This window comes from Sceloporus occidentalis, unplaced genomic scaffold (assembly GCF_023333645.1).
Source record: "Sceloporus occidentalis isolate IW3139 unplaced genomic scaffold, rSceOcc1.0.p SCAF_11, whole genome shotgun sequence".
Lineage (NCBI taxonomy): Eukaryota > Metazoa > Chordata > Lepidosauria > Squamata > Phrynosomatidae > Sceloporus > Sceloporus occidentalis.
This window is the reverse complement of record NW_028316991.1, coordinates 19,385,754-19,412,013: the sequence shown is the minus strand read 5'-3', so window position 1 is coordinate 19,412,013 and position 26,260 is coordinate 19,385,754. Positions and strand designations below refer to the sequence as shown.

Here is a 26,260-nt window from a genome sequence, read left to right as displayed (position 1 = left end):
CGGATAATGTAATATCTGTGGTGCTTCAGGCACTTTATTCTAATATGATGACTTTAACCAATATTCCGGTTACGCGGTTTAGTAAGAGATAGTTGGAGGGTTCATTTAATCCCAACAGCTGTCACAGATTCTTTTAATGTCATACTCTGTGCCTGCTGGGTGTAGCAATATGGCGGCTTTGCGCTCTGTGGCGTGTACTAGCGCAGCGGGAAATGACAGTTGTACCAATATAGCGGCCTTCCGTGGCGGGTGTACCAGGATGGCGCGCGCCACTGACAGCGTGCGCGGTGGGTTCTGGGATATTGAAGATCTGCTGCAGGAGTGCAGGGCAGTAATACGGCGAATTTAACATGTCAGCCTTCAAATTCATAGGTGAGGATTGCACGCGGCCCTGGCATGTGCTTCAAAACACGTCGGAATAACGGTTATGCTGATTGTAGCTCAGACAGGACACAGCTGGCTGCTAATATCCATGTCCAGAGTGGGCAGTTCTCCTCACATCAGCATATATAATATTTTATTTATATAATTAGTGCAGCGGTATCCTGCTAGGCGATGTCACGGGCCCACTCAGCCTCCCCAACGAATAATGCATATTAAAGTACTTTGTTAATAAGTTAATATCTATTCTCCAACCGGTAAAAAGTAAAAAAAAAAAAAGCTGACCAGCTTCAGATCCCCTGTTTTCGCACCAGTGATTCCCCATTGTAGGAAAGTGTTCCCGCTGAAATCAATGAGACCCCCTGGGACCCTCGCCAGGCCAGCCCTGGAGTAGACTGGCAACTCCGGCATCACAAGGTCCTGGCGAGGAAGGGGGTCGGCAGAACAACTCCATGCATTTTCAAAGGGGGGGGGGTGGCGATTATTTATAGGCACCAGTCATGCCATCCTATGTGTTAAATCGCCCCCGATATTAAAATAAAAATGAGTTTAATTCATGATTTTGGCCAGGAGCAATTAAGTGTTGTGGCACAAAAACAGGCACCGCTAGGCTGTTGCTATAGGAACAGATGAAAGTGTTATTTTTGAACTGAAAAACTTGCGATTGATTAAACCTTCCAGCTACAGAATGAATTACAGATCTGCAGTTATTTGCTTAGCGTGCCGGACGGGGCAGATCGGGATTTGTCTAAGTGGAACAGCACCTCGAGCCGATCACTCCTGCTAGCTGCGCCCTCGCTGTCCTCCCGTCCAGCCTGACTATGCCGTCGGTTTACTGCACGCTGTGTCTGTACAGTGCTGCTGAGTATGTCAGCGCCAAACGCACACATTTTGTTTAAAGGGGCGCTTGGGAATTCTTCCCGTTCTTATTCTTTCCATTTGCAGACGTTGGCATCAACCTAACAGATCCGATGTTTAGAGGCATATACAGGGGCACCAAAAAACACCAAGGTGAGTGGTTTTAACGGGGGTATACTTTGTATCTTACGCGTAGGTAACTGTGTATCCCGCAGGGCAGTTATCTGTAGGCTATTCTATTATAATTATTATTATTTTATATTTAAATAGATCCAACAAAGAAAAGTTTATGGCTTGTTTATACCACTTAATGACATCAAAGCAATGACCGTAATCATTTCCGTCATAGCAAAATTGACAAAATTCTGTATTTTCCAACCTTGTGGTACAGCTTCTGCTCTGGCTACTCAATACAATCAATTTGAAAAAGGTTTATCCAACCAAAAAAACCTGAAATGAATGTTATTGACAGTGCAATCATTTACATACATAAAATGGATTATTAGTTATTATTTTTTATTATTTTTTTTCCATTATTTTTTTTTTTAATCTTTTTATATTATTATTATTTTTTTTAATTATTATTTAGTAAATTAAACAATAAATAGCAACTGGTCCCACTAAGTATTTTTGGGCCTGTGTTAGATATCATTTATTTTATTATTTAGAAAATAAAACAATAAATAGTAACTGGACCCAGTAAGTTTTTGGTTTTTTTTGCCTGTGAAAAATATTTATTTAATTATTATTATTAAGTAAATAAAGCAATAAATAGTAACCGGTCCCAGTAAGAGAGGTTTTTTTGCGTGTGTAAAATGCTGTTTCAGTGCGTATATTTGGTGCAAGCAAAATTAATCGTCTGTCCTTAACGTCAGAACAACCCTCGGTAGAGACCGTGTTTCGGGGTCCAGAAAAGCTAGTACAGTCCCAGAGCCAAAGGGTAGGAAAACACTACGGGCAACGCAGTCGTACGACGGTTTCAATGCCAAAAGGCAGCAAACAAATCGCAGAGTCCAGGGAGCGGACCAAGGGTCAGGGTCACAGGCAATGCAAGCAGATTCCAGGAAACAAGCCGAGGACAGTTATCCGGAGTCAAGGAGACGGAACGTGGGGACCAGAACATGAGGTTTAAATACTGAGGCTGGCGAGAGGGAGGCGTCATCCCTGATACTCCCATGAATCCCTTATAGACATCCCGTCCCGTATGTTTTTGTGCAAGATTTTTCTGGGGATATCGGCTAACTTGTAATAAAAAAAAAAATGTTAGTGCAATGGTGAGAGTTACCTTTATTTATTCATTCATACTATACGATTGAAAGTGAGTCAGGTAGGTACAACCAACACCCTAAATGTGTGAATATAGTGTAAATCTAGAGCGCTGCAACTTGCATATTCATTTTATTTATAGGGATGCACCGAAATGAAAATTCTGGACCGAAACCCAAAATTCAGGATGCACATGGCTGAAATCCCCCCACCTTTAAAAAAACAAAACAGTATTTTCCATGCTGCTTTGTTTTTGCCCCTTGTGTATTGGCCCCAGCCAGCACTATGTGTATTTATGGCCCAGCCTGCCCCTCGCTTTTGTATTGATTTATGTAATGGCCCCAGCTACCTGGCCCCTTGTGTATTGATGCTGCCAGCACAAAAAAAATGCTGCCCTGCAGGATGGGGTCATCACATCTCTCACTCTCAGACTTCCACAGGGTCCGCCACTTCACTCTGTGTTGCTCTGACTCACTGGTTTTCTTGTGTCACCCAGGGGAAGCAGGAACGGAGCAAATTCATGTGACTCCGCTGGGTTTCTGCTTCCCCTGAGTGGAACAAGAGAAGGTACGCAGCAGGGCCCCTGTGGACAGGGTTGCTGCGGGCTTTTGCCATTTTTTTTATTTCAGCATTTTGTCGATAATGCCTTTTTGGGCGAGTATGTTTCAGTCACGGGTATTTTGGTGCGTCCCTATATAAGTGGCAACAGGTAACGGGATGTCTTAATTTCACAGACGACTTTTTAGATATCATCGAACGTGCCATCAAGACCGGAGTGCAGAAGGTAAGAAGAATTTATCATTACATCTTCCCTTCGTGGCAATTTATACAGACAGTCACTCTCCGACTATGACTCGGCAATCTCGGATTGCCTAGGGTGTGCAGGTGGGCGATGCTCTCTAACTCCAGTATGCATTAAGGGGGGGGGGGTTCTCAAACAAGAAAGTGGTGAGTTAGGCGTATGTAACGGATCGTTCCCGTGGGGAGGTTTCAATTCGGCACGTTTTCATGTCAAAACTCAGATATAATTCTTTAATCAAGTAAACTTTTGCTTCATATGTAACTTTTGTCGAGAACGCTTGTCACATAGCGTAAGATCAGGCATGTAAAACGGTTTCTTAAAAGTTTGTTGCCTTATTAAAACGTTGAAGAAAGAATGAAAATACCAGATCAGCAAGATTTGACATTCATTTGCGTAACATACACGTGAACAGAACATATTAATATGATAACGATATGTTTCCCCTTTTTAGTTTATGATCACCGGGGGTAATCTGCAGGAGAGCGAGGAAGCCCTGCGCTTGGCACAGTCAAACGGTGCGAATGAATCCACTTTATTCTAAAACAAACAATAGCCGGATGTGGTGATCATGCGCAGTGCTGGGTACTGTCCAAATTTCACATTGTGTTCCTGTTCGCAAGGAGGTATTTTGTGAAAACCAGAAGAAGACATGGTGGGGGACCGTATTCTTTCCCGTATGGTGGGGGACCGTATTCTTTCCCGTATGGTGGGGGACCGTATTCTTTCCCGTATGGTGGGGGACCGTATTCTTTCCCGTATGGTGGGGGACCGTATTCTTTCCCGTATGGTGGGGGACCGTATTCTTTCCCGTATGGTGGGGGACCGTATTCTTTCCCGTATGGTGGGGGACCGTATTCTTTCCCGTATGGTGGGGGACCGTATTCTTTCCTGTACGGTGGGGGACCGTATTCTTTCCCGTATGGTGGGGGACCGTATTCTTTCCCGTACGGTGGGGGACCGTATTCTTTCCCGTATGGTGGGGGACCGTATTTTTTCCTGTATTGCATCATAATTTAATGTATTCAGTCCTCCAGTCAGCACTGATATAGACCTCTTGCTCAGGGCACGGTGTGATCCCGTTGAGCTGTGGGTAACTGGTAAGGCGCAGTTACGATGGACAAACATATTAATGAAGGGGGTTGGGTGGGGGGTTGCTTGGAATAGAGTGGTTAAAAATGGAAAAATGGTGTAGATTATGTGTTTCCACAAATCCGATCCAACTTTTTGTTTTTATTTCCCAAGAAGGTGAGTGACTTCTAACCGTGTCGTGTTTACAGATCGCTTTTATTGCACCGTGGGCTGCCATCCGACCAGATGCGGGGAGTTCGAAAAGGGAGACCCGGACCGGTACTTATCAGAGCTGCAGAGTCTGCTAAAGAATAACAAAGGAAAAGCCATAGCTGTTGGAGAATGTGGATTAGGTACGTAGTCTCTGGGCTATTGTATTCAGCATTCTGGCACCCCTAGGTCGTACAAAGCACAGCAGCCGTCACGTGCACCCATCCGCCCTGCATTCTCTGGCCATTCCCTCCTCTGCGGAGGTCTGTGATGACGTGGATGTGCCATTTCACACGCTACACCCATGTGATCGCACCCCATTTACACAACATATCACCGCGCTCATTACAAATCTTTAACCTCTCCCCCCTAAAGGCGGCTCTACAGTATATGTGTGAGGGCTGAACACGGGATATTGTAGTTATTTTTCTAAATATAACATTATCTAAATAAAACAACTGCCACCGGGTGAGATTTTGCATTATACGGTCCAATTATAGTTATTCATTTTCACGCAAATTTTGTATTCTTTTTCTCTTTATCTACAGATTTTGACAGACTGGAATTCTGTCAAAAAGAAACTCAGCTGAAGTAAGGAACTTTGCGATATTTTTTTTCCCCATTTGTACACGGAGTATAGATACAGATCCACCTGCTCGTTTAAAAAATATTAGAAAAATGACCCGTTACGTTCAGCCGGCTAAGATTATGGGGCCTAACAGATTAACTATGGACAAGCGATATATTAATACGAAAATGCTGAGCTCGGGGGGGTCCTCCATACCGGGGGTCTTTCCACCTTCATTGCATGCGAATGCCGTGGAGTCCAGCGCCATTGGAATTCCTTGGCCCTCTCAGTATTCTCCCCGGGTTTATCAATCAGCCCATGGAAAGTTATCTTGGGTATGGATCAATATATTGTGTTTTTTCTCCCGTTTTAATGAAGGTATTTCGAGAAGCAATTTGATCTGGCGGAACAGACTAGCTTGCCGATGTTTCTGCACTGCAGGAACTCACACAAGGAGTTTTTAGGTACGTTGGTTGTAACTACTGGACAAGATATTGTCAGATATTGTCACAAACGCTATTAATAAAGTGAGAATATCCGGTATCAAGCATTCTAATTGGGGGGGAAAAAGACAAAACCATTGAGATCTTCCAACATGTAATTTAATGACATTTTTGGCAATATCATATAGGGGTCCAGTTCATACCATATCAGGTGATAGAACTCTTGGACTTATAGGTTTTAAATCATTTTAACATTTAAAACATCTCTATAGAGTGTTATAAGGCAATACAATACGTTCCCAAGTTTGGCTTAATTTAGCCATTTTTTTTCCAGAAATAATGCAACGGAATAGACACCGGTTTGTTGGGGGAGTGGTGAGTACAATGAATACCTAATTCGTATGTTTATTTATACCGTTTCTATGATAGATATATAATATATAATCATTTTCTCTTTGGTAGCGTTCCCAGTTGTATTTTTTTTGGGGGGGGGAACAGTATTTTTTAAATTTATTATTTTCCTTTTGTCGTCGCTTCGGGTATGTGTATTAGAATTGGCTGATAGTGTTGAAAATGTGTTGGCTGTCATTGTGACAAAGCACGGACTGGACTTTCAGCAGCTGCGGACCAGGAGCAGAAATAAGTGGGAACACGTAGATGATTTAGATGTTTCCTATAAGCTTGATGTTCGGAATGACCTGGTAATATAGAATTGGTTAACAGGTTCTTAGGGTTGAAATGTTTTATGGCAGAGTGACAGGATAGTACGTATGCTAAGACATGGGGGATCTTATCACTGGTGTGCGGGGTTCATGTGAGTTGGAATAGGGACCAAATAGCATTAATGATAATTAAATATCCGGCTTGCCATTTTTTTTTAAAGGGCACACGCCCAGATTTAAGTCACTGCCCCACTGGGTAGTGGGTATCATGGGCTCGGATCTCCACTGACTGGCCCCGGGAGCTGTAAAATAGGGCTGCAACAACTAATCGATAAAATTGATAATGAAAATCGTTGCCAACGAATTTCATTATCGACTAGTTGAATCGATATTTTTTTTTAATCGATTATAAAATGAGTGTTTCTTCAGAGCAAATGCTCTAAAAATACCCCTCGTTTTATAATCTGTTTCATTCAGTCAAACACAGCAGTTGCTACTTACAGTCCCTCCCTGCAGTCGCTCTGATTGGCCCCGCCCATTTCCGTATAGCGTCCCCACTGCTCAGCAATTCATCTAACTGTGAGTATAACATTAATATTTGGGCTGCTGAAAGTTAGGGGAGGTGGGGTTAATTTGGGGGCAGTTATGGTTTATGGGGTGTTTAGGGTTCATTTAGGGGCAGTTATGGTTCATGGGGTGTTTAGGGTTAATTTAGGGGCAGTTATGGTTGATGGACTCTTAATGGTTAATATAGGGGCAGTTATGGTTCATGGGCTCTTTAAGGTTAATATAGGGGCAGTTATGGTTCATGAGGTGTTCAGGGTTAATTTGGGGGCAGTTATGGTTCATGGGGTGTTTAGGGTTAATTTGGGGGCAGTTATGGTCCATGGGGTGTTTAGGGTTCATTTAGGGGCAGTTATGGTTCATGTGGTGTTTAGGGTTAAATTGGGGGCAGTTATGGTTCATGGGGTGTTTAGGGTTAATTTAGGGGCAGTTATGGTGGTGGGGTGTTTTGGGTTAATTTAGTGCCAGTTATGGTTGATGGGGTGTTTAGGGTTAATTTAGGGGCAGATATGGTTGATGGGGTGTTTAGGGTTAATTTAGGGGCAATTAGCCATTTGGCTTGTCCCACCAGGAATGTCTACCCGGTTGCAGATCTTTGTATCGTCTGCAGAAAGACATAACAGACAGTTTGTTGGGAACGTCTGCACCAGTTTTCGTTTGATTTGAGCCCGAGAAATCTAAAAGGAAGCAATCGCACAAAGGAATGGGAGACAAGTAATGATTTATTCATAACTATGATGTTTGTCTCAACCTACAACCAAGAGGAGGTTCAGATGTTGTGAGGTGTTGAAGATGACGTAACGTTTTTCCTAACCAGAAGTCTTCTTCTCACGAACTACAACCTAGATGATGTTCAGTTGTGTTCAGGTGTTGAAGGTGATGTTAGGTTTAATGCCGTTCCCTGACGTCCAGTGCGAGCAGGCGTGTCAAATCCTGGCGCATTTGTGGCTTCCTCAGGTGCATTTGTGGCTTCCTCAGATGTTTTGGGGGAAGTCAGACGTTTAAGTAAGGTTTCTAAGAACCTGAGCTCTGGAGGCTTAAGTCTAGGGGAAGTTGGACGATTAACCATCCCTCGACTGATGTTACGGTCGGCTGGTGGTGGTGAGAGGTGGGGTTTTTGCAAGACCTCCACTTTGTTCTTCAGGCTCATGATGACTTGATCGGTCCTTTGTAACGCCTCGTGGCTGGTATTAAGCTCATTGAGGATGTCACTGAGAGCCGTCTGGGTGGCACTGAGCTCCTTGCGAGATTCAGCGTCCGCCTCCTGAGCCTTGTCCTTGCACAAGCGTAATTCCTTTTGCAACTCATCCACCTTTTGCATCAGCCTCTTCTCTACGCTCTGCATGGCTGTCATCTTCTTTTTTAGCACCTCTGCTTCATCCTTGGCAGCTTTGGCCTCTGACTGCTGCTTGCCTAATGCACTAAGCTCGTCCATAGCAGCTTTGGCCAGCATTTGCTGCATGCGAAATGCACTTTCTTGTTTGTCCAGATCAGCTTTGGCCTCCGACTGCTGCTTGCGAAATGCACTCATTTGCTCGTCCATAGCAGCTTTGGCCAGCATTTGCTGCTTGCGAAATGCACTCCGTTCTTCTTCAATGCTGAGTGTGGCTTCCAACTGCTGCTTGCAAAATTCAGTCTCCCGTTTTGCCATGGAAACTTTGGCATCCAACTGCTGCTTGCAGAAATCAGTCCGTTGTTTCTCCATGGCAGCTTCGGTCTTCAGTTGCTGCTGCTCACAGCTGTGCAGTTGTTCCTGGAGGCCTGAGCATTTTGTGTCCATATCCCTGAGCTGCCTTTGTAATTCTAATATTTCTTGGTCCTTCCCCATGACCGTGTTGCTCGTGTCTAAAGCCAGCTCCATCCATTCTTCCTTCTCCATCATGGTTGAGTGAAGTTGGGCACTCAGGCTGTTCACCTGCTCCATGAGCTGTGTAGCATCAGGGATGGCATTCTCTCCTCTGGTGTCAAAATACAGCCTTTGAATTAGCTGTCGACCGTAGACCACTTGGGTCCGGCATTTTGGACATGGTTTTGTCCTGGCAGCGCCAAACCACCGCGTTATGCACCTATGGTGGAATGTGTGCCCGCAGTGAGTCGCTGCCACGTGGCTCGAATTGTCGAAAAAATCCAGACAGATACTACAGCTTCCCTGAATCGGCATGGCTGCTGCTCAGAGTCACTTCACACTGTCAAAGAGAATGTGTGCGCGCAGCCCTTTTATGCATACTACGAGTGTTCTAATGTTTGTGATGTCATAGAGCAAACGTTCTATGTCACACGGCTTACAATGTGACCAATCAGATTTTGTTATTGGCAAGTGTTGTCTTCCTTGTGAGGTCATAGAGTAACCATTCTATGTCACACGACTTGTGAAAACTCTGAATTGCTTATCTAAATGCTTCCTATTTATTTTTATTGAATATCATTGGTGATCATGTAGGTTCAAAGAACAATTACACCTCTTTCATTACACAAACTTAATTCCTTTTTTATTCCACCCGTTGTACAGCGCCACAGAATATGATGGTGCTATATAAAACAATTAATAATAATAATATTCTCCTTCTCTTGTGTCAGCAGCTGCAGTGAATGGAGAGGTCTTTAAAGGTTTAAACACAAAGCATAGACCCCTTCTACTACTGAATTGTTTACAGAATTATCTTTTTTTGTTATTCGGTAATGATAGAGGTTAATACACTGAGGGAATTTACCCATGCTTTGGTTGACCACATGGCTCCTGAATCTAAGACGAGACATAGAATTTGACGGCTGATAGGTACGGTTGTCTGCCTGATAATTCTGCTGTAAAGACTAGGGCTGCAACAACTAATCGATAAAATCGATAATGAAAACCGTTGGTTGCCAACGAATTTCATTCTCAATTAGTTGAGTCGATTTTTATCGATTGTAAAATGAGGGTTTTTTCAGAACAAATGCGCAATGGCCATTCCTCAGTACTTTGCCCCACGTCTTAAAAGGGACGAGGTGCTCAGGCACAGCAGTTGGGCGGCGCGGTGCATGCACACCATCCGCTTTATTTTCATGAACGGCCTCCACCCGCTGTCCCCACCAGACACCAGGCAGTCAGAAGCAGTAGTAAGTCGGGGGGGAGTGTTATATGGGGGGCATAAGGCTTTTCTGGAGGCAGAGTGCCCCATGATATGCCCTTTAACCCCCTTCATGCCATAGGGGGTTAAAAGGCATATCATGGGACAGAGTGGCATATAGGGGGGTATAAGGCATTTCTGGAGGCAGAGTGGCATATAGGGGGTTAAAAGGCATATCATGGAGGTAGAGTGGCATATAGGGGGTATAAGGCATTTCTTGCCAGAGTGGGAAGCCTGGGGGCAGATGTGCATAACGGGGGGGGGGCAGGTTGGCAAATAAAAGGAAATAAAAACAAAAACCAAAAATGTCTCAATCATAGCTTTTATTAAATATGAAAATATAGTTTGCATGAATTAATGAAGAAATAAAAGTTTCTTACAAGAATATCGTGAAGAATAATGTGATCAGTGTTTTGTTCCGCTGAATAAAATGGAACTTTTTCATCTAAAAATGTTTGCAGTAGTAAATGTTTTGATTCCATTCTGTGTAATATATTTCATTTATTAGGGCCTTTTAACACTTTTGCTTTTTGGCATTTTAATAAAATAATGTGATAAAAATAATGTTTTATAGTTATTTGTACGGCATATAGTGTGACGCGGGTGTGTATAAGGGGTGCGTGTGGGTATAAGAGCTCGACCGCGAGATAAACTATATGGGGCTGCTCTCCAAATGTTTCCAGGGCTGCTTTTCAGTCCCAGTCCGGCCCTGCTCTGCAGCTGCGAACCGCCGGCCGCGGTCATTCAGTAAGCGCGGCCGTGGCTCGCGGTCACTAAGGGGTGGGGTGTAAGTGGGTGTGCAAAAGGGGAGGGGCTTGTGGGGCTGGAGCCACGGGGCAGCAAAATTATGTTTTGCCTAGGGTGGCAAAAATCCTTGCCCCCAATACATAGGTCCTGATTTGTTGGGGCTGCGTTATTGGATATTCTCACAGTAAATCGCTGCTGAAGCTCTTCAGAATATCCGTTCTTTTTAGCGTTCGATGCAGTTACATGGATGCAATTTTCTTGCTTAGCTTTGGCTGTATATATATATATATATAATATAATATAATATAATATATATATATATGACGTTTTGCATTACCCGTTTAGGTTCATTCTTTCGACGGCACGAAGGAAGATGCGAAGGCTATAATAGATCTGGATCTTTACATTGGCATTAATGGCTGGTAAGTTTATTTGCCCCTTTAATGATTCAGATTATCTTTTTCCAAACCTGTGTACGGGGGGGGGTCCAGTGAATAATGCCAAGGGGCCTGACATTAGTGTTAATAAATGGAAGGTAACCAGTTAAAGTAGATAAGTGGAGCAGCTTCCCAGGAGAAGTGATAGAAGTTAACACAGTAAAGGAATTGCTATGACTCTAATCTGAGGACTGATTAAGATCCTTACAGCAGGAAAAATTGGCGACTAGAAGGACCAAATGGTTCTGATGTGCTGTCCACGTCCTATGTTTCTGTGTAAGAATGAGGATCAGGAGACCTGCTGCTCCCAATATCTGCCCCTCGGGTTTCCGTCTCATGTATTTTATCTTTCATGTTTTTAGTTCATTGAAGACAGACTCCAACCTAGAGGTTCTGAAATCTATTCCTGCGGAGAGGCTGATGATTGAAACAGGTAATCAAACGAAACAAGGGCCCACTCTGCATGAATCCCAAAGAAACCTTCAGGCCGGTTTAATGTGTTGGAACGTAACATGATTGCACAGCGTATGCTAGCTATTGGTATTCTATTCCGCTGTGTCCAATGATTACAAGTATCTGACCCTTTCTATGTGCAGATGCCCCCTGGTGCGGGGTGAAGAATACCCACGCGGGTTCAAAATATGTCAAAACTACTTTCCCCACAAAAAAGAAATGGGAATCCGGCCATTGTCTGAAGGACAGGAACGAGCCCTGCCATATAATGTAAGTATTGAGAAATACATGACTGGTTTGCATTAGCTTGACACTCCCCACCCATTTTATGTGTATCGTTCCGTTATCTCTGAGTATCTGAATGGTTATTCCTCCCCACTAAGTTGTCAAGGTGTCCCTGTGTAGGTTTTGACATTTTGATATGTTGTATTACTTATTATTAAAGTTCTTAGGGTGTTAACTATCGTAAGGCTGTGCGATTCTTCCTTTTTACATTTATTTTCGGTGCATCCAGCCTGGCCAGAGGGCCGCAAACTTTTCTATAGTGGATCAAATATAAGCAGCTTTAGATTGGAAATACCGTTTGTGGCATTATGAAGAAACCTAGCAGTTGTCATCAACATCAATAATCAGTTCAATAACGATCAGCCGATCTATCTCACCGCCTCGTTTCTGCATACAGACAAAGCCTGTTGTTGTCTTTCGTGTTACAGACAAGTGCTGGAGATCATGGCCGCGGTCAGAGAAGAGGACCCGACGGAGCTGTCACGCACCCTCTACAACAACACGCTGAAAGTGTTCTTCCCAGACGAATAGAAACGTGTACTTATGGAATCAATAGTGATATTATTAAAAGAACAACTTTATTATGTCTCTGGATGTCTTGGGCTGTAACAATAACTGCTAAATCCCATGAAAAAGCCAATACATTTCACATAAAGAGTGTATAAAGAGCAACAGTATAAGTGATGCAAGCACCATAGTAACCGATAACCAGATTTTAGCACTTTAACCAAAATCAGCTGCTGTTACATCGGAAAAGCCTTATTATTAGCCATTCCGTCTGTTCTCCAGCAGTCTCTTTATAAATCATTAATCCTGCGGAGAGATACTCGGAAAACATTAACTTCGATCATGTATTTCTCACTCTAAACTGAAGCGTTTACACTACACTCATTATGGCATTTGTACAGCGTATAATATGATGGCGCTATACTAAATAAGTAACTTGAATAAGTGGGTTAAGTGTTCTGTAATCCTCTATACTCACGAGAGGTGAAACACCTGATATAACCTCAAGGCCATGAAGCACAGGCCAATGTTTAGTAAAGATGTAACGTATCCCACGCGGTAAGGCGCTGACGTCCCCCAGCTTTCCTTAGTGTAGCATTTCCTAGTATGGCATGTCAGTGCCTACCTTTGTGTCACATGACATTTAAATGTTCCTGGCAAAAATTATTAATGGTGAAAAGTGTGACATGATTAACCCCTTAACGACCTTTGCCGGTTCAGGACCGTCATGGAAAAACGCTCGCTTAATGACCTTTGACGGTCCTGAACCGTCAAAAAATGTCAGACAGATGGCCTTTGAGGTAAAAAGAGATGAAGGATATTTATATTATTACTGTAAAGCTGCATTAACCCCTTCAATCCCAGGGGTTTTTGGTACCTCAAAGCCCGGAGCAATTTTGCCATTTTTGCGGTACGTCGGTTTAGCGATGATTCTCTGTTCCTGTGAATAGTGTACCCATGTAAACTATATATTGTTTTTTCAAGGAGAGATAGAGCTTTCGTTTGATACCATAGTTGGATGATTAGCTGAAAATTTAGAATGAGAAATTTAGTAAAAACTAGCAAAGATTAGAAAGAAAAAAAAACAATTTTTTTTTTTACATTTTCCCTCTGAATCCTCACAAAATTAGGTAAAGTGATGGAAAATCCCCTCCAAGTTTATCAATTCAGGTGTCCTGATTTCAGAAATACCTAATTTATATAGATTTGCCAGACTTTCCCAGCACCAGGGAGCATACTATAAGGTGTACAATTTTGTATACTTTTTATGCCTGTGGCTTAATGGGTTTGGGGGTTGTGAACGGGGGCAGATGGGTTATACTGGCTAGATGTTATGCTAGGGCAATGGGAAGTTTTTTTTATATTTTTTTTTTTACACAGAAATGGTTAGAGGTCCTCCTAAGGACCTGAACATGACATGACATCACAGCTCACATTATAATTTTTTTAGTATTATTCATATTATTTTAATGATTTATTTAATATTATTTTTAAATGACTAACCATTTTTTTTTTTCAGATTTTCTGTTACAGATCGGGAGGGGGAGTGAGAGAGATGGTTTCTCACTCCCCTCCCCGCGATCCCCCTGCACCGATCACACTGTGATCTCTTTGCAGGTCCTCACAGACCTGCATAGAGATAGCAGCGTCTCTGTGCCTCATCGGAGGGCAGGAAGGGACGCAACCCGGAAGGGAATGCCTGACCGCGCGTTTGAAACTGTGCAATCGGGTAGTTTACGTGCCGGAAGCTGTTACAGATCGGACAGCAGAAAGCCGGCAATGCCAGCTTCTGCTGTCGGTGGGGAGTCCAGGCTGTCAAACAGCCTGGTCTCCCGTGCAGCGGCAGGGATGTGTCCCTGATGCTGCACGAAGGGCTGGACGTACCGGGACGTCCATAGGGGATTCTTAATAGGCGTTTTTTGGACGTCCTGGTACGTCTATAGGGGAATGAAGGGGTTAAAATCTGCTTCCTAAAACAGTGTATAACTTAAATATAAAAAGGGAAACTAATGCACCTCCCCCAACACATGAATAAGGTTTTGGTAGCCGTATAAACCGCTTTGTGTGCCCGCTATGTAGGAGGTGAGAGTAGGTTCTCACCCTATTGAGAGTGTGCCTTGACGTGGCGGGTGAGCTTAATTATGCTTTGGCCAATTCATATAACCAAAACCTCTCATTTATATTATGTTTATATATTTGTTGCCAACTTTATTAGGGTGAGAAGCGCAGACAGTATTTTATTTTTTGTAATTTAAATATAACACCGAACACACAGGCCGATCAGGAGCTTCTGAACAGCGTAAAGCGTCAATGTTTTACATTACAATGAAGCGTGAAAACCTTAATTCTGGCACAGCCAGTACAGAGCCACCCTGCGCAGGTCTTCAGAGCCCATCTGCATTACCCCCCGGCCCAGGAGACAAAGCATTGTGCACAACTACATCGGTTCTTAAGAACAATTGATGCAAAATCAACATTTTATTCCATGTACAAGAATGTACACATTTAATCAGGTCACAAAAGAGACCGAGAGATATTTACAGGAGCACTTAACAGAAACGATTCATTTCAACCTTGCTTAAAGATTCAACGAAAGTTGTGCTTTCATAGTAACACGGGGAAGACCATCGTCTGATCTCGGGCCCATGTTAAACACCCCGATGATTTAAACACACGAGAGCAAAACAAAAAAATAAATAATCATCTTTAATCGCCCGTAGAGTCAGTATCGTTGACGGAGTCTTCCTCTTCGGCGGTGGAGCTGTGCCGGCACCCCGTCCATTCCTCCTCGTCACAGTCCGAGCTATCATCTGCCGCAAGGTCATCCTCCGGCTCGCGTTCTGCAACTCCATTGATCGGCGCGGGCTCCTCGTCCGGTGCCACAAACCCGTTATTGTTGGAGAAGGAAGCGTTCTCCTTCTGGTCATCTTCAATGTATACTTTTTGATGGCACATGGGACACGTGTCTTGGATGTAAAGCCATTTCCGAAGGCAAAGGGCGTGGAAGAAATGCCGACATGGCGTGACGCGGGCAGCAGTTTGGAACTCTTGATAGCAGATGGCACAAACATCATCTATTTCACCCGATTCGGATACTTTTACTTCTGGGAGAGAATTGATTTTTTTCACAGCTGTCCTCCGATTGATGAAAGTCTTCCACCCGTTCTTTGCTTGTAGGTAAATGTTGAAATAAGCGTGTAAACACATCATACAAGCCCGGATTTTGCTCCCCGACTCAAACACCATCGTATAGGCCCCGTTCCCAAACATAATTACCCCAAAGGTAAACTCGATGACGTTGCCGGTCGATCGGACGTGGTAGACGTAATCATCAAGTTTCTCCCACAACACGCTGTAGTAGCCGTCGATCATAAACAGCGCGTACACCGTGAGGGAGACAATGACTTTCAAACAAAGCTCTACGCAGAAGGCCGTCACGGCAAATAGCCACGTGTTTAGCGCATAGTAACTCCACAGGACACACGTGAGGAAAACCGAAAGGCCGAAGAGACAGAAAGACACAAACAATACTGGGAAATGTCTGCGAAAAGACGACACGTGAGAGGCACTGAGTGACATCAACACCGGATCGGTCATTCCATGGATGAAATGTAAAATTGCAGTGAGCAAAAGGCACATGTTCCGACAAAGCCGCACGAGTCTTTCCTCTGGCTTCAAGCCGCTCAGACCTGTTTGTAGCGCCAAGATGAAAAAGAGAACGGGCGCTACAAACCCAAGACGTTTGTCCTCTTCTTCTGTAGAGCCTATGAAGGAGAGGATTCCGAGTCCCAAGTAGTGCGCTATGGAGGAGATCACCGCGCTCATCCCCAGAACGGTTAGCGTTGAATCGCAGCCGCTGATAATGAGGCTGCAGAAAAGGTCCCACAAGTCATGCCAGGGTATGAAGGAAGAGGTCTCTCCCGTATCGCCGTCTGATACCTTCACCATATACACTAAAAACACGGCCTGGAAGGCAAGCCTGGTCAGCCAGAAGACTCTGAGGACATCAGGGAAGTGGATCTTTTTCCACGCATCTTCAATCATGAGCTGCAGCCCATAAATTCTATACATTTGCTTTAAAAGGAGGACGGTGTATCGGGTGGAGTAGTAGAACCATTTGAAACGGAGTGAGAGGCATACTGAAATGTAGAGTGCAAGAAGAAAGCCAGATATAAAAACCAAGATCTGCTGCACGTGGAACGGAAGCTCGATGATGAAACCAGCGACGGGGATTAATAGATCCACTACTATTAGCTGAGAGTAGAGAGACTGGACCTCAAACAACGTAACAAATCCAATCCCGAAAGTAAATTGCAAAACGATAAGCGTCATCCACACCGACGGCCCGCTGGAGGGAAGGAGCTCCATTCCAAACGCCGCCGAGTGATAGGCACTTCTGAAGTTCATGTGCAAAGTGGCATAATAATTCACCAACACTGAAGATGCTGCCAGCACGAGGGCCACGCCGATCATATAAAACTTGAAGAGAGCTCTTCGAGATAATACCAACACGATGGCAGAGGCCAAAACACCTATAAAAGATAAAAAAAAATAAAAAAAGTGTTAGAAACAACATTCTCCAGCACTACATAACATTACGGTCAAAGCAGGAAGAATTATTATAATCGGTGACGTGCTGCGTACTGAGGTACGTGTGTGTAAACAATCTAAATATGCCCTTTCCTGCGGCGGGTGCGGTGAAGAGGCTGAGGAACCTGCGTTCCGTGACCCCGCTGGGCGCCCCTGCAGGAACGTGTAGGGTGGCAGGTCCCTACGAGCCGAGCGTGGTGGGGATAGTGTGCGTGTGTATATGATTGTATACTGTAGTGCCGGTCAGTGTGTACAGTATATAGTGCTGGAGTCAGTCTGTGAGGGTGTGTAAGTGTACAGTGCCACGGTATGTTTACTGTATCAGTGTATGTGTGCATAGTGTTAGTGTGTTTTATATGTATTGTGAATAATAGGGTAACACGTACGCTTAAGTCGTTATGGTGTAAAACAGCTTGTCATGAAGAGGTTAACCGCAGTAACCATACAAATTGGTGCAGCACTGAGGAAAGGTGTGTTTTATGTTGTATTGCCCCAAGAACCATCCTTTAATTACAGACCAGCGGGTCATACATGAAAATAAAAACATGGGGAAGAAAACAATTGGCTCCTAATTTTGCTGGGCTGGCTACTAGATCCCAAAAATTTATAACCCTGAAATAATAGAATCTAGTTACGCTAAAAGCCGTGACGGCTCAAAGCAGTTTTTTGGAAAACATAAGTACAAGAGCGACCCCCCCGGGCTGGCTTAAGTTAGGCTCTTGTTTAAGGGAGCTGGGCTACCGCATTGTTAGCAGTACTTCTGTTTTGGCCTCGGTAATTCTTCTACGCCACTATCATCTCCTTCCCACAGCAAGGTCACCACGCAGCCAAACAATCCGGAAGTATCAGGAGTCAGAGCGCTCTGCAGACTGAATTCCTGTCGGGTGACAGACCGCACCTGGACGACGTTCATCAGCAGTTACGAGTTTATTGCTCAATAAGACTGACGGCTGGCAGCGAGATACGAGAAACGTGCCAGAGGGCGTGAAGAATATACAAGCCATGGGCTACCCCAACCACACAACGCATCCACAGCACCCCTACGGCTTTACGACTGAATAAAGGGGATCTTTTATCCAACAAAGGGCAATAAGTGGCTTTTATTCTTAAAAAAATATGATATTTTAAATGTTATTTCTCGGCTTGATTTCCTCATTTTAACCGTCACTTGTAATGGTTTGGGTTATTTTGTAGCTATTCTGTAGGAGGGTTGCGCATTAGCCCCTCGGCTACACTATACGTTATAAAGGGCCAACTCAGCGAGCTTCTGCACCAGGAAGAACTTGGCCAGCCCTGTACAATGCATAGTTAAATCAGCCCATTGCTCAGCCCTTTACGCTGGAGAAACTCTTTATAATGAAGAGAAACAGCGCTACACAGGAATATTTGCACTAAACCTCATCTTTAATATGTTTGCTTAGCAGTTTCCTTCACAGCCCCTCTTTCAACCCAAAATCCTACGACCACCAACACCGAGCTGGGGTCTCTCCTGCCTATCCCAGCCATGTCTATTCACCAACACCGAGCTGGGGTCTCTCCTGCCTATCCCAGCCATGTCTATTCACCAACACCGAGCTGGGGGGTCTCTCCTGCCTATCCCAGCCATGTCTATTCACCAACACCGAGCTGGGGGTCTCTCCTGCCTATCCCAGCCATGTCTATTCACCAACACCGAGCTGGGGTCTCTCCTGCCTATCCCAGCCATGTCTATTCACCAACACCGAGCTGGGGTCTCTCCTGCCTATCCCAGCCATGTCTATTCACCAACACCGAGCTGGGGGTCTCTCCTGCCTATCCCAGCCATGTCTATTCACCAACACCGAGCTGGGGTCTCTCCGGCCTATCCCAGCCATGTCTATTCACCAACACCGAGCTGGGGGTCTCTCCTGCCTATCCCAGCCATGTCTATTCACCAACACCGAGCTGGGGGTCTCTCCTGCCTATCCCGGCCATGTCTATTCACTAACACCGAGCTGGGGGTCTCTCCTGCCTATCCCAGCCATGTCTATTCACTAACAGTGAGCAGCTACAGCCCCCTCTGCGAATTCCAACGCCCATAGTAAAGTACGTTAGCCGGGGGTAGGGGCGGCACCAACTGCCCCGGAACATGGCTTCCTTACCCAGTAGCTTGAGGGCGAGATGGAGGAGGAAGGTGAAGCAGCCGGACGAATCATCCTGAGTCGAGTTAAGGATAGCGTCAATGATGAAGACAGAGGGGACCCGCAGTGACACATCCAGCACGGCCCGCACTCGCTGGCCGACTGGCACCCGAGGGGCCGCCATGGGCTCTCGGGCCGCAGCCTCCTCCCAGTTCCAGGAGGCCGCGGAGTCCCTCCCACGGGGACTACTTGCCGCCGCTGTCCTGTAGCCCCTTCACTAAGTCCATGCTGCCAGCACCTGCTGCGCGGTTGCCAAGTAGAGAGCTTCTGCGTCACAATGCGGCGGTTGCGTGCGGCGACGTACCCGTCATGTTAGCGACGGCCTAGCACGCAAGAGTGCGCATGCCCCAAGCATTTGACGTTTTGTGTGGTTTTTTTTAAACCAAACTTTATTAATGTGGAGTGAAACCAAAGACAAAATGGGAGTTTACAAAAAACGAAAATATGAGCTGAGTATTACTTGATGTGTTAATCACAGAGCGCCAGCAGATTCCGTAACGTTGTCACAATAGGTGAGAGTTAAGGTGAACAATAAAGCTGAGATTATCCAAATTGTAATAACAAACATTAAGAGAGAAGGCCATGGCTCCTGACAGCTTACAGTAACCGTGTAGATATATGCAGCGGTGTACTGTGGCCTAGAGTAACAGCCCCTCTCCCTCTTGGGCGACCAGGTTCCCTGTAGCACCACTGATCAGTGGGCCGTTAACACCCCCGATGCGGGTGTGCAACACACTTTTTAATGTGGAAGTGGGTGGCGAGTGGGGTGTGCCGGCGGAGTGGGGCGTGCCGGCGGAGAGTCAGGATATGATGTCACTTTCCTTGCGAGACGCGGGTAGGAGGTCGCATGCATTCGTTGGAGGGGTAGTGGGCGAGGAGTGGCCTCTCCCACGACCTGGAGTTTCACCAAAGTGACCTGGAGACCCAGAGAAGCCTCGCTTCACTCGGAGCCTCCGGGAAAAAAACCCAACGAGTTCCCAGGTATAGATACAAATGGGGCTGTTTAGTGCGATGTCAGCCGGAACGCCCCCGGCATCAGTGGAGCCCAGAAGTTCCCAGGTATGGATATATGTGGTGGCATTCAAAAACGTTGTTTGTAATCTCTTCTATATATAACGGCAACACAAACTGATCAGATTCTTAAAAAATAATTCAGCCTGGAGACGGCAAAACCGGAAAGCTTGGAGCAAAACATTTTCATGTATTTGGATTCGGTGAGATGATCTCCAAGATGTTTCACAGGGAGGTTTTCTGGATTAGTAAATCGGACTCCATTGAGCTGCTGGTCTCACATTTTATCCATTTCTGGATCATGGATGAACTATTGATGTTTTCTTTACGTGTATCGCTTCCTCTTTGGTTATTAATTTGATTATATCTATATGTATTTAATACAGTTTTTGACTAAAAATTCTTGGTGTGCTCTCTTTCTTTACTATTATTTATTGCCACTCATGTCTATAACTAACCATTAAAATTCTGAGCAGGATTCACTTTGATCCAAAATGTTAACATGTCTATTTTTGAAAGAATGCTTACTTTACAGCATTTTGTCACACCTGCCTAGAACTTTTGCACAGTACTGGCTATGGAACTCCTGATAGAGTGTGAGCGGTGGTGGATTTACCTTTGCTGGTGCCCTAGGCTATGACATCATATCCCGGCACTCTGTGTCTTGAAGGCATGCAATGCCTCTTAGTCCAGTCTATGGAGGCTGTGCTGGCTCTCCACGGTGTAAATGGGCTGGTTGGTGAGATCTGGCATCTCTGATGTGACCGGTCCATTTAGGAGCCGCACATAAGGGGGGAGCGATCTACCCCTCGGTTTTGCATCAGTGGGACTGCCGCACAACTGGGCCTGCCACCTTAGTTGGTCTGGGCCAGGATACTGAGCGTCGTTGTTTCCATCTTTGATTTTTTTTAATGCTGAATGTATTAAAAATAAATAAATATTTATTTATTCAGTAATGAATGAGTATATATTGCCACCCTGTCTCTTTCAATTATACACAACCTGGAGCTTTCTTTGGATCTTTTGTACAGATTTATCAGATACTGCTAGTCCTATCACATATTTCTTGAGGTTGGTGCATATTACGGTATATATCCCGAACAATCCCATTGCCAAACCAATTGCTCCGCTCCCAGAAGTTCCATTAAATGAATTTAGCTGTGCTATAGGCTATGATGGTGACAGTTCCCCGTTAACTGTCGGATGTAAGTTGCAGGAAAAAAATGAATGGAAATCTTGAAACAAGATCATAAAGATCAAAACAAAATGGATTTTAAGAACAAATAGAAAGAATGGGGTTAAAAAACTCTTTCATTCATCTTCCTCTACTTTCACTTCTTTCCCCTATTGTTGATCACCGCTAGCCAATGCGATGTACAATGACTTTGATTGTAACCAAATATTTTTTGTTGTTCTGGTCATCTCTTTAAAAATCTAATTTAAAAAAAAGCAGGGTACAAATGTGGCTAAATAAGAGAATTTGATGAAATGATGGCATTCATTTATGTTTTCTTCTAAGATTCCCATGGGTCGCAATTAGAACAAAAGCCCCAACATATTTGCTTAAATAAATGAGAAAAAAATAATAAAAATAAACGTTTGTTCCTTTAATTGCTGAAATGTTTTTGAAACTGTATGTTATGCTATATTTTCACCACTAGATGGCGCTATCCATCCACTTCAAAGAATCCACAAGTTCACCGTAAATTAAGACATCAGTTTATTTTAATTTTATCATTTTTTTAAGTAAAAATTATACGCAAGAATAAAAATTCAATTGTTTTTACATACTGATTGCAGGAAAAACATAGACTAACGTTTTGTGTTTCGAATTCAGGCTTTATCGATGCATTTCTTTCGGTGTATTTTTTATCTCAGATAAATAATGCTATCAAGATGAGAATGTTTTATTTCTTATTATTAACAGAAACTTTAATATTATAAGAAATATTGCATTGACTGTACATTACGTCTTAAATCTTTTTTTTTTCCACGCTGCAATGACAACAGAATGGGGCAGAATGCCAGCGAAATCTTGTGTCACTTTCCAAATTATCACATTTGGCAGCCTTGATGCGTAAAATCACATAAAGCAGTAAGTAAATAAATAATGAGCATTTATAATGTATTAAAACACTATCCAAGAGAAAATTCAACACAAGACTGAGAGTACGCAATACCACCGCTCTGGAATGTGGCACTTTTTATGATTGTAGTTCTAATTTTGTAAGACTTAGATATATTGCTACAGTAGAGGGAGCAAAAAAAAAATACACTTATGTCGATATAGGAAGTAGACTTGTGCATTTGTTTTTAGACAAATGCCTTTACGTGCCAAATGCAAAACCGTTTCGCCCGAATAACGAACAAACAAATGCAACATTGGATGAAAGAAATGTAAAATGAATATGCGCAATACGAAAATCATTCATTCGCTCCGCCGTTTTAACTACACTAAGAGGAGGAGATTCTCGCCATTCTGCCTGCACTAAGAGGAGGGACATTCATTGAGCTGATCTTCATTTGTCCAATCAGCTCACTTCTGTCATATCGCGCTGAGGGCTTGTCCAATGGCTGTGCTGCATCTTTCAGTAATGAGAAGCCTATATAAGAGCAGAGCAGGCCGGGGATCCGTTCATTTCACTCTGACTGCTTTATGTGACACGGCTGTGCTGAGGCTGAGCATTTTACAGAGCGAGATTCTTCTGTGTGAGACTTGGTGAGCCTCAGCCTGCCATTTCTCACAGTGTCTCAAGACTCTCCAAAGTTTTGATTTAATTAAGATCATTAATTAATTTAATTAAGACAATTTAACCAGTCCGCTCCTATCCTTAACCCTATAACTCTAAGCTAATTTTGACCCTCTTTCTTCCATCCATTGGTCTCAAATTCCTTATTGAACATCTTCTATGCTTTTATTTCTTGTTTCCATGGTAACCTGACAAACTAATGGGTTTTCTGAAAAATAAAAATGCCGGACGAATTTCGTCTAATACGAAAAACATCTTCCCCCGCAAGACGAACGTGAAAACTAACATTAATTTTCTGCCGGAGCCCAAGTCTAAAGATCTTGATAAAAATTCACATAAAGAGAAGTGCAGACGGGAAGAGTCTTTCAAAGCATCTTTCAAAAGAGGAGGAATGCCAGAGCAAGAAGCCATGGTTTACAGTCCAGGATGTATTAAGGAAATGCAGAGTTGTAGATCAGTGGAAGTACCTTCCAGCGGAGATGATGGAGGTTAAAGCTGCTATTGTCTTTAGTGCATATGATAGCTGCATAGCCCCTTTAGATTTTCTGGGTGTCCTCCTTCCAAATGGATGGGGGATTCCCGAGTGGTATCTGATACATGCCAATTATAGCTTTATGTTTATATATCATGGTAGGCTTGTGTATAAATTATACAGATCCACTAACGTGGCTGCACCCAGTTACCATCAGGAAGAATTTGTTTCTTAATCCTGTATCCCGCAGTGCATTTATTGACGATGCATGGGTGCAAGCCAGTTTTTCCATTTCTTTCAAATTGGCTTGTATCGGTTGCAGCACAATTCCTGGAGGTAAATGCGGCAAAAAGCTAAAGCTTCAACCTTTTTAACTATGAAGGCTCAGAGGTTTAGATGTACCTATAAGAAATATTTTGTTTACTGAGATGTTGGTAGATACGGGGAATAGCCTCCCAGCAGAAGTGGTAGAGGCTAATACAATGACGGAAGTTAAATACGCATGGGATAGACATACGGCTCCTGAATATAAGACGAGAGCAACGACTGATCAAGGTTTGAGCCTTTACAGCAGGAAAAACGGGCGACCAGACGGGCCGACTATCTATATTTCTTTTCAGAGAAACTGGACAGTATCGCCAGGCAAAAAGACGCGACCTTCATCGGGGCTGCATACATAGTGAAAAGACAGAGAAGGTCTTTTATTGCCCTAAATGGAGGTTCAGAAAAGCCTTAATTGTGAAGATTATATGGTACTTATAACGGCACATCCACATGCTCTTATACCCAGCATCACATGCATTGTTCTCTGTAAGGCGCTCGTCTTGTTGACACGCGTTTGATGTGTTGCCGGTCTCCATTATAATTAGAAGCTGCCGAGTCCTATTAAAATTCATATAGAAACCATGAGAAAAAACACAGCGGGAGGTGAACAAAAATACCCAGTATAATAATGAAATCATTTACAAAATGACATATATATCTATATATACATATATAATATCTCCCCCTATATATATATATATATATATAATGTCTATCTCTCTATATATATATACTCTCTCTATATATAACTATATATATACATATATATCTCTCTATATATAATATCTCCCCCTATGTATATATATATATATATATATATATAGATATATATAATGTCTATCTCTCTCTCTATATATATATATATACTCTCTATATATATAACTATATATATACATATATATCTCTATATATATAATATCTCTCTTTATATATATACAGTATATATACTCTCTATATATATCTATATATAATATCTCTCTATATACGGTACATATTCTCTCTCTCTCGCTATATATATACCGTATATATATATATATATATCTTTCTCTCTCTATATATACATATACATATTATAATTATATATTATAATATATATATAATATATACATATTATCTCCCTCTCAGTCTATATATATTTGGGATCTGTACTGAGATGCTATACCAGGTACATCATTTAGAGTTTGGAGGCTTGGGGTGAATGAAGGTTGTAGAGAAATGTAATCTCCTTGTTAAATGAGCAGAGACAGACGGTCGTGAAAGGCGTCAGGATTTCTTGAGGAATGGGAAGAGAAGGACAGAGAGACGTTGAATAATATCAATACGCTTCGTGCGTCAGGGAGATAGCCGACCTTTCTGCTAAAATAGGAAAACCTAAAAATAAAGAGAGGCTTTTAATATTTTAATATTGCAGGTCCAGGTCTGCTTTAAAAAGCCGTGTTGTGAGAAGAAGAAGGGAAGAGATAACTGAAGAATGAAAATAAACACAGAGAGCGGGAAAATAAAAGCAAATCATACGGAAAAGTGGAAAAAATGTATATACAGATAAAATAAAATGAGGGGCTGTAACTTCCATGGGCCAAGAAGGCCAGTCGCCCCATCCGCAAGGTGAAAGGGACTGCACTGAAAGCGTATAAAATGAAAGAATTCAACCATTGTGTAATTGCTGCACTTGTTACTTTAGACACCCTGGTGGAGTTGTATGGAGTAGTAGTTAACGCACAAAAAGGATCCAGTCTGTGGCCCTGAATCTTCAAACTGGAGCATTGGAGGGAACAATTAGCCCCCCCCCCCAACTTCCTACTTAGACAGCGTGATCGCTGCCTCCAGTACAAACTGGGCTGTCGTTTACAAAACAAACCAGCACTTGCCAAACAGGACTGCGCTGAAAACCCATAAAGGATCCTGCTGGATTAGCCATCAAAAGCCCCGGGTGAAACAACCCCCTTTAGGCCAAATAAAGAAGTGAATATAACGGTGTATACAGCTTTAAGCAGCCAGTGGACTCGGCACATGTATGGGTTCCCTGCCCCTCACATATTATAGGGGGGCTTGGTGTACATGGCGTCATTATTCTCGGTCTGTGGTCTCCTAAGCCTGATTTTCAGTGGCTCATCAGTGGGGTAATTTTGCCGGCTGGCCCCTGGTTCCCTTTGCCCAAACACCTGGATCCTGCTTTACCTTCAGGGGTATCTGCTCCAAAAATACTATGGCCATATGAACAGGAGGCTCAACTCCTGAAAAACGTGGTTGCTGACACAAAAGTCAGGGGGGGGGGTGCAGCCAATACAGCTCTAAAGGGCCCGGTGCCCTCATGGAGCTTCCTAACTTTCTTGCTTGTCGCACAAGCGAAGCGGTGTGTACTGCAGAGCCGTGCAGGCAGCAGGAAGCCCAAGGTACCCACTGAGAAGATACATCCATTACCTTGCTCTTCCTGCTGCTGGACCCTGCTCTACACCCATGACCCGCGGCGAGCATGAACGGCAGGCACAGAGGGGTATGGAGAAGGATGATGGCAGGGAGGTGTTGGCACAGGAGGAATTGGCATAGGCATACCTGGGAACTCTTAGGGTTTTAGAATCTCAGGGTGAAGGGGCAG

At 43.6% G+C, this 26,260-nt stretch overlaps 2 protein-coding genes across 2 annotated transcripts; one reads left to right on the top strand and one right to left on the bottom strand.

Moving 5' to 3' along the window:
* The first annotated feature begins 350 nt into the window (after positions 1 to 350).
* LOC149305673 (deoxyribonuclease TATDN1) lies at positions 351 to 12,382 on the top strand. The gene is made up of 12 exons (XM_089477286.1): positions 351 to 372; positions 1,327 to 1,392; positions 3,240 to 3,289; positions 3,759 to 3,822; positions 4,585 to 4,728; positions 5,134 to 5,176; positions 5,532 to 5,617; positions 5,931 to 5,971; positions 11,022 to 11,098; positions 11,476 to 11,546; positions 11,710 to 11,836; positions 12,280 to 12,382. Exons 1-12 carry the CDS (start codon positions 351 to 353, stop codon positions 12,380 to 12,382), a joined length of 894 nt encoding a protein of 297 aa, XP_089333412.1.
* A 2,682-nt stretch (positions 12,383 to 15,064) lies between these two features.
* On the bottom strand, positions 15,065 to 19,240 carry LOC149305672 (E3 ubiquitin-protein ligase RNF139-like). Its single transcript, XM_089477285.1, has 2 exons — positions 19,069 to 19,240; positions 15,065 to 16,890 (listed from the first exon to the last, which is right to left on the bottom strand). Exons 1-2 carry the CDS (start codon positions 19,229 to 19,231, stop codon positions 15,065 to 15,067), a joined length of 1,989 nt encoding a protein of 662 aa, XP_089333411.1. The 5' UTR covers positions 19,232 to 19,240.
* Positions 19,241 to 26,260: the final 7,020 nt, after the last annotated feature.

Excerpts from the sequence above, each read along its gene's own strand:
- LOC149305673 (XM_089477286.1), top strand. The coding sequence starts at position 351 with ATGTCAGCCTTCAAATTCATAG. Across the intron at positions 3,290-3,758 it reads TCAAGACCGGAGTGCAGAAG|TTTATGATCACCGGGGGTAA; the intron begins GTAAGAAGAATT and ends TCCCCTTTTTAG. Across the intron at positions 5,177-5,531 it reads CAAAAAGAAACTCAGCTGAA|GTATTTCGAGAAGCAATTTG; the intron begins GTAAGGAACTTT and ends GTTTTAATGAAG.
- LOC149305672 (XM_089477285.1), bottom strand. The coding sequence starts at position 19,231 with ATGGCGGCCCCTCGGGTGCCAGTCGGCCAGCGAGTGCGGGCCGTGCTG. Across the intron at positions 16,891-19,068 it reads TCTCGCCCTCAAGCTACTGG|GTGTTTTGGCCTCTGCCATC; the intron begins GTAAGGAAGCCA and ends TATCTTTTATAG.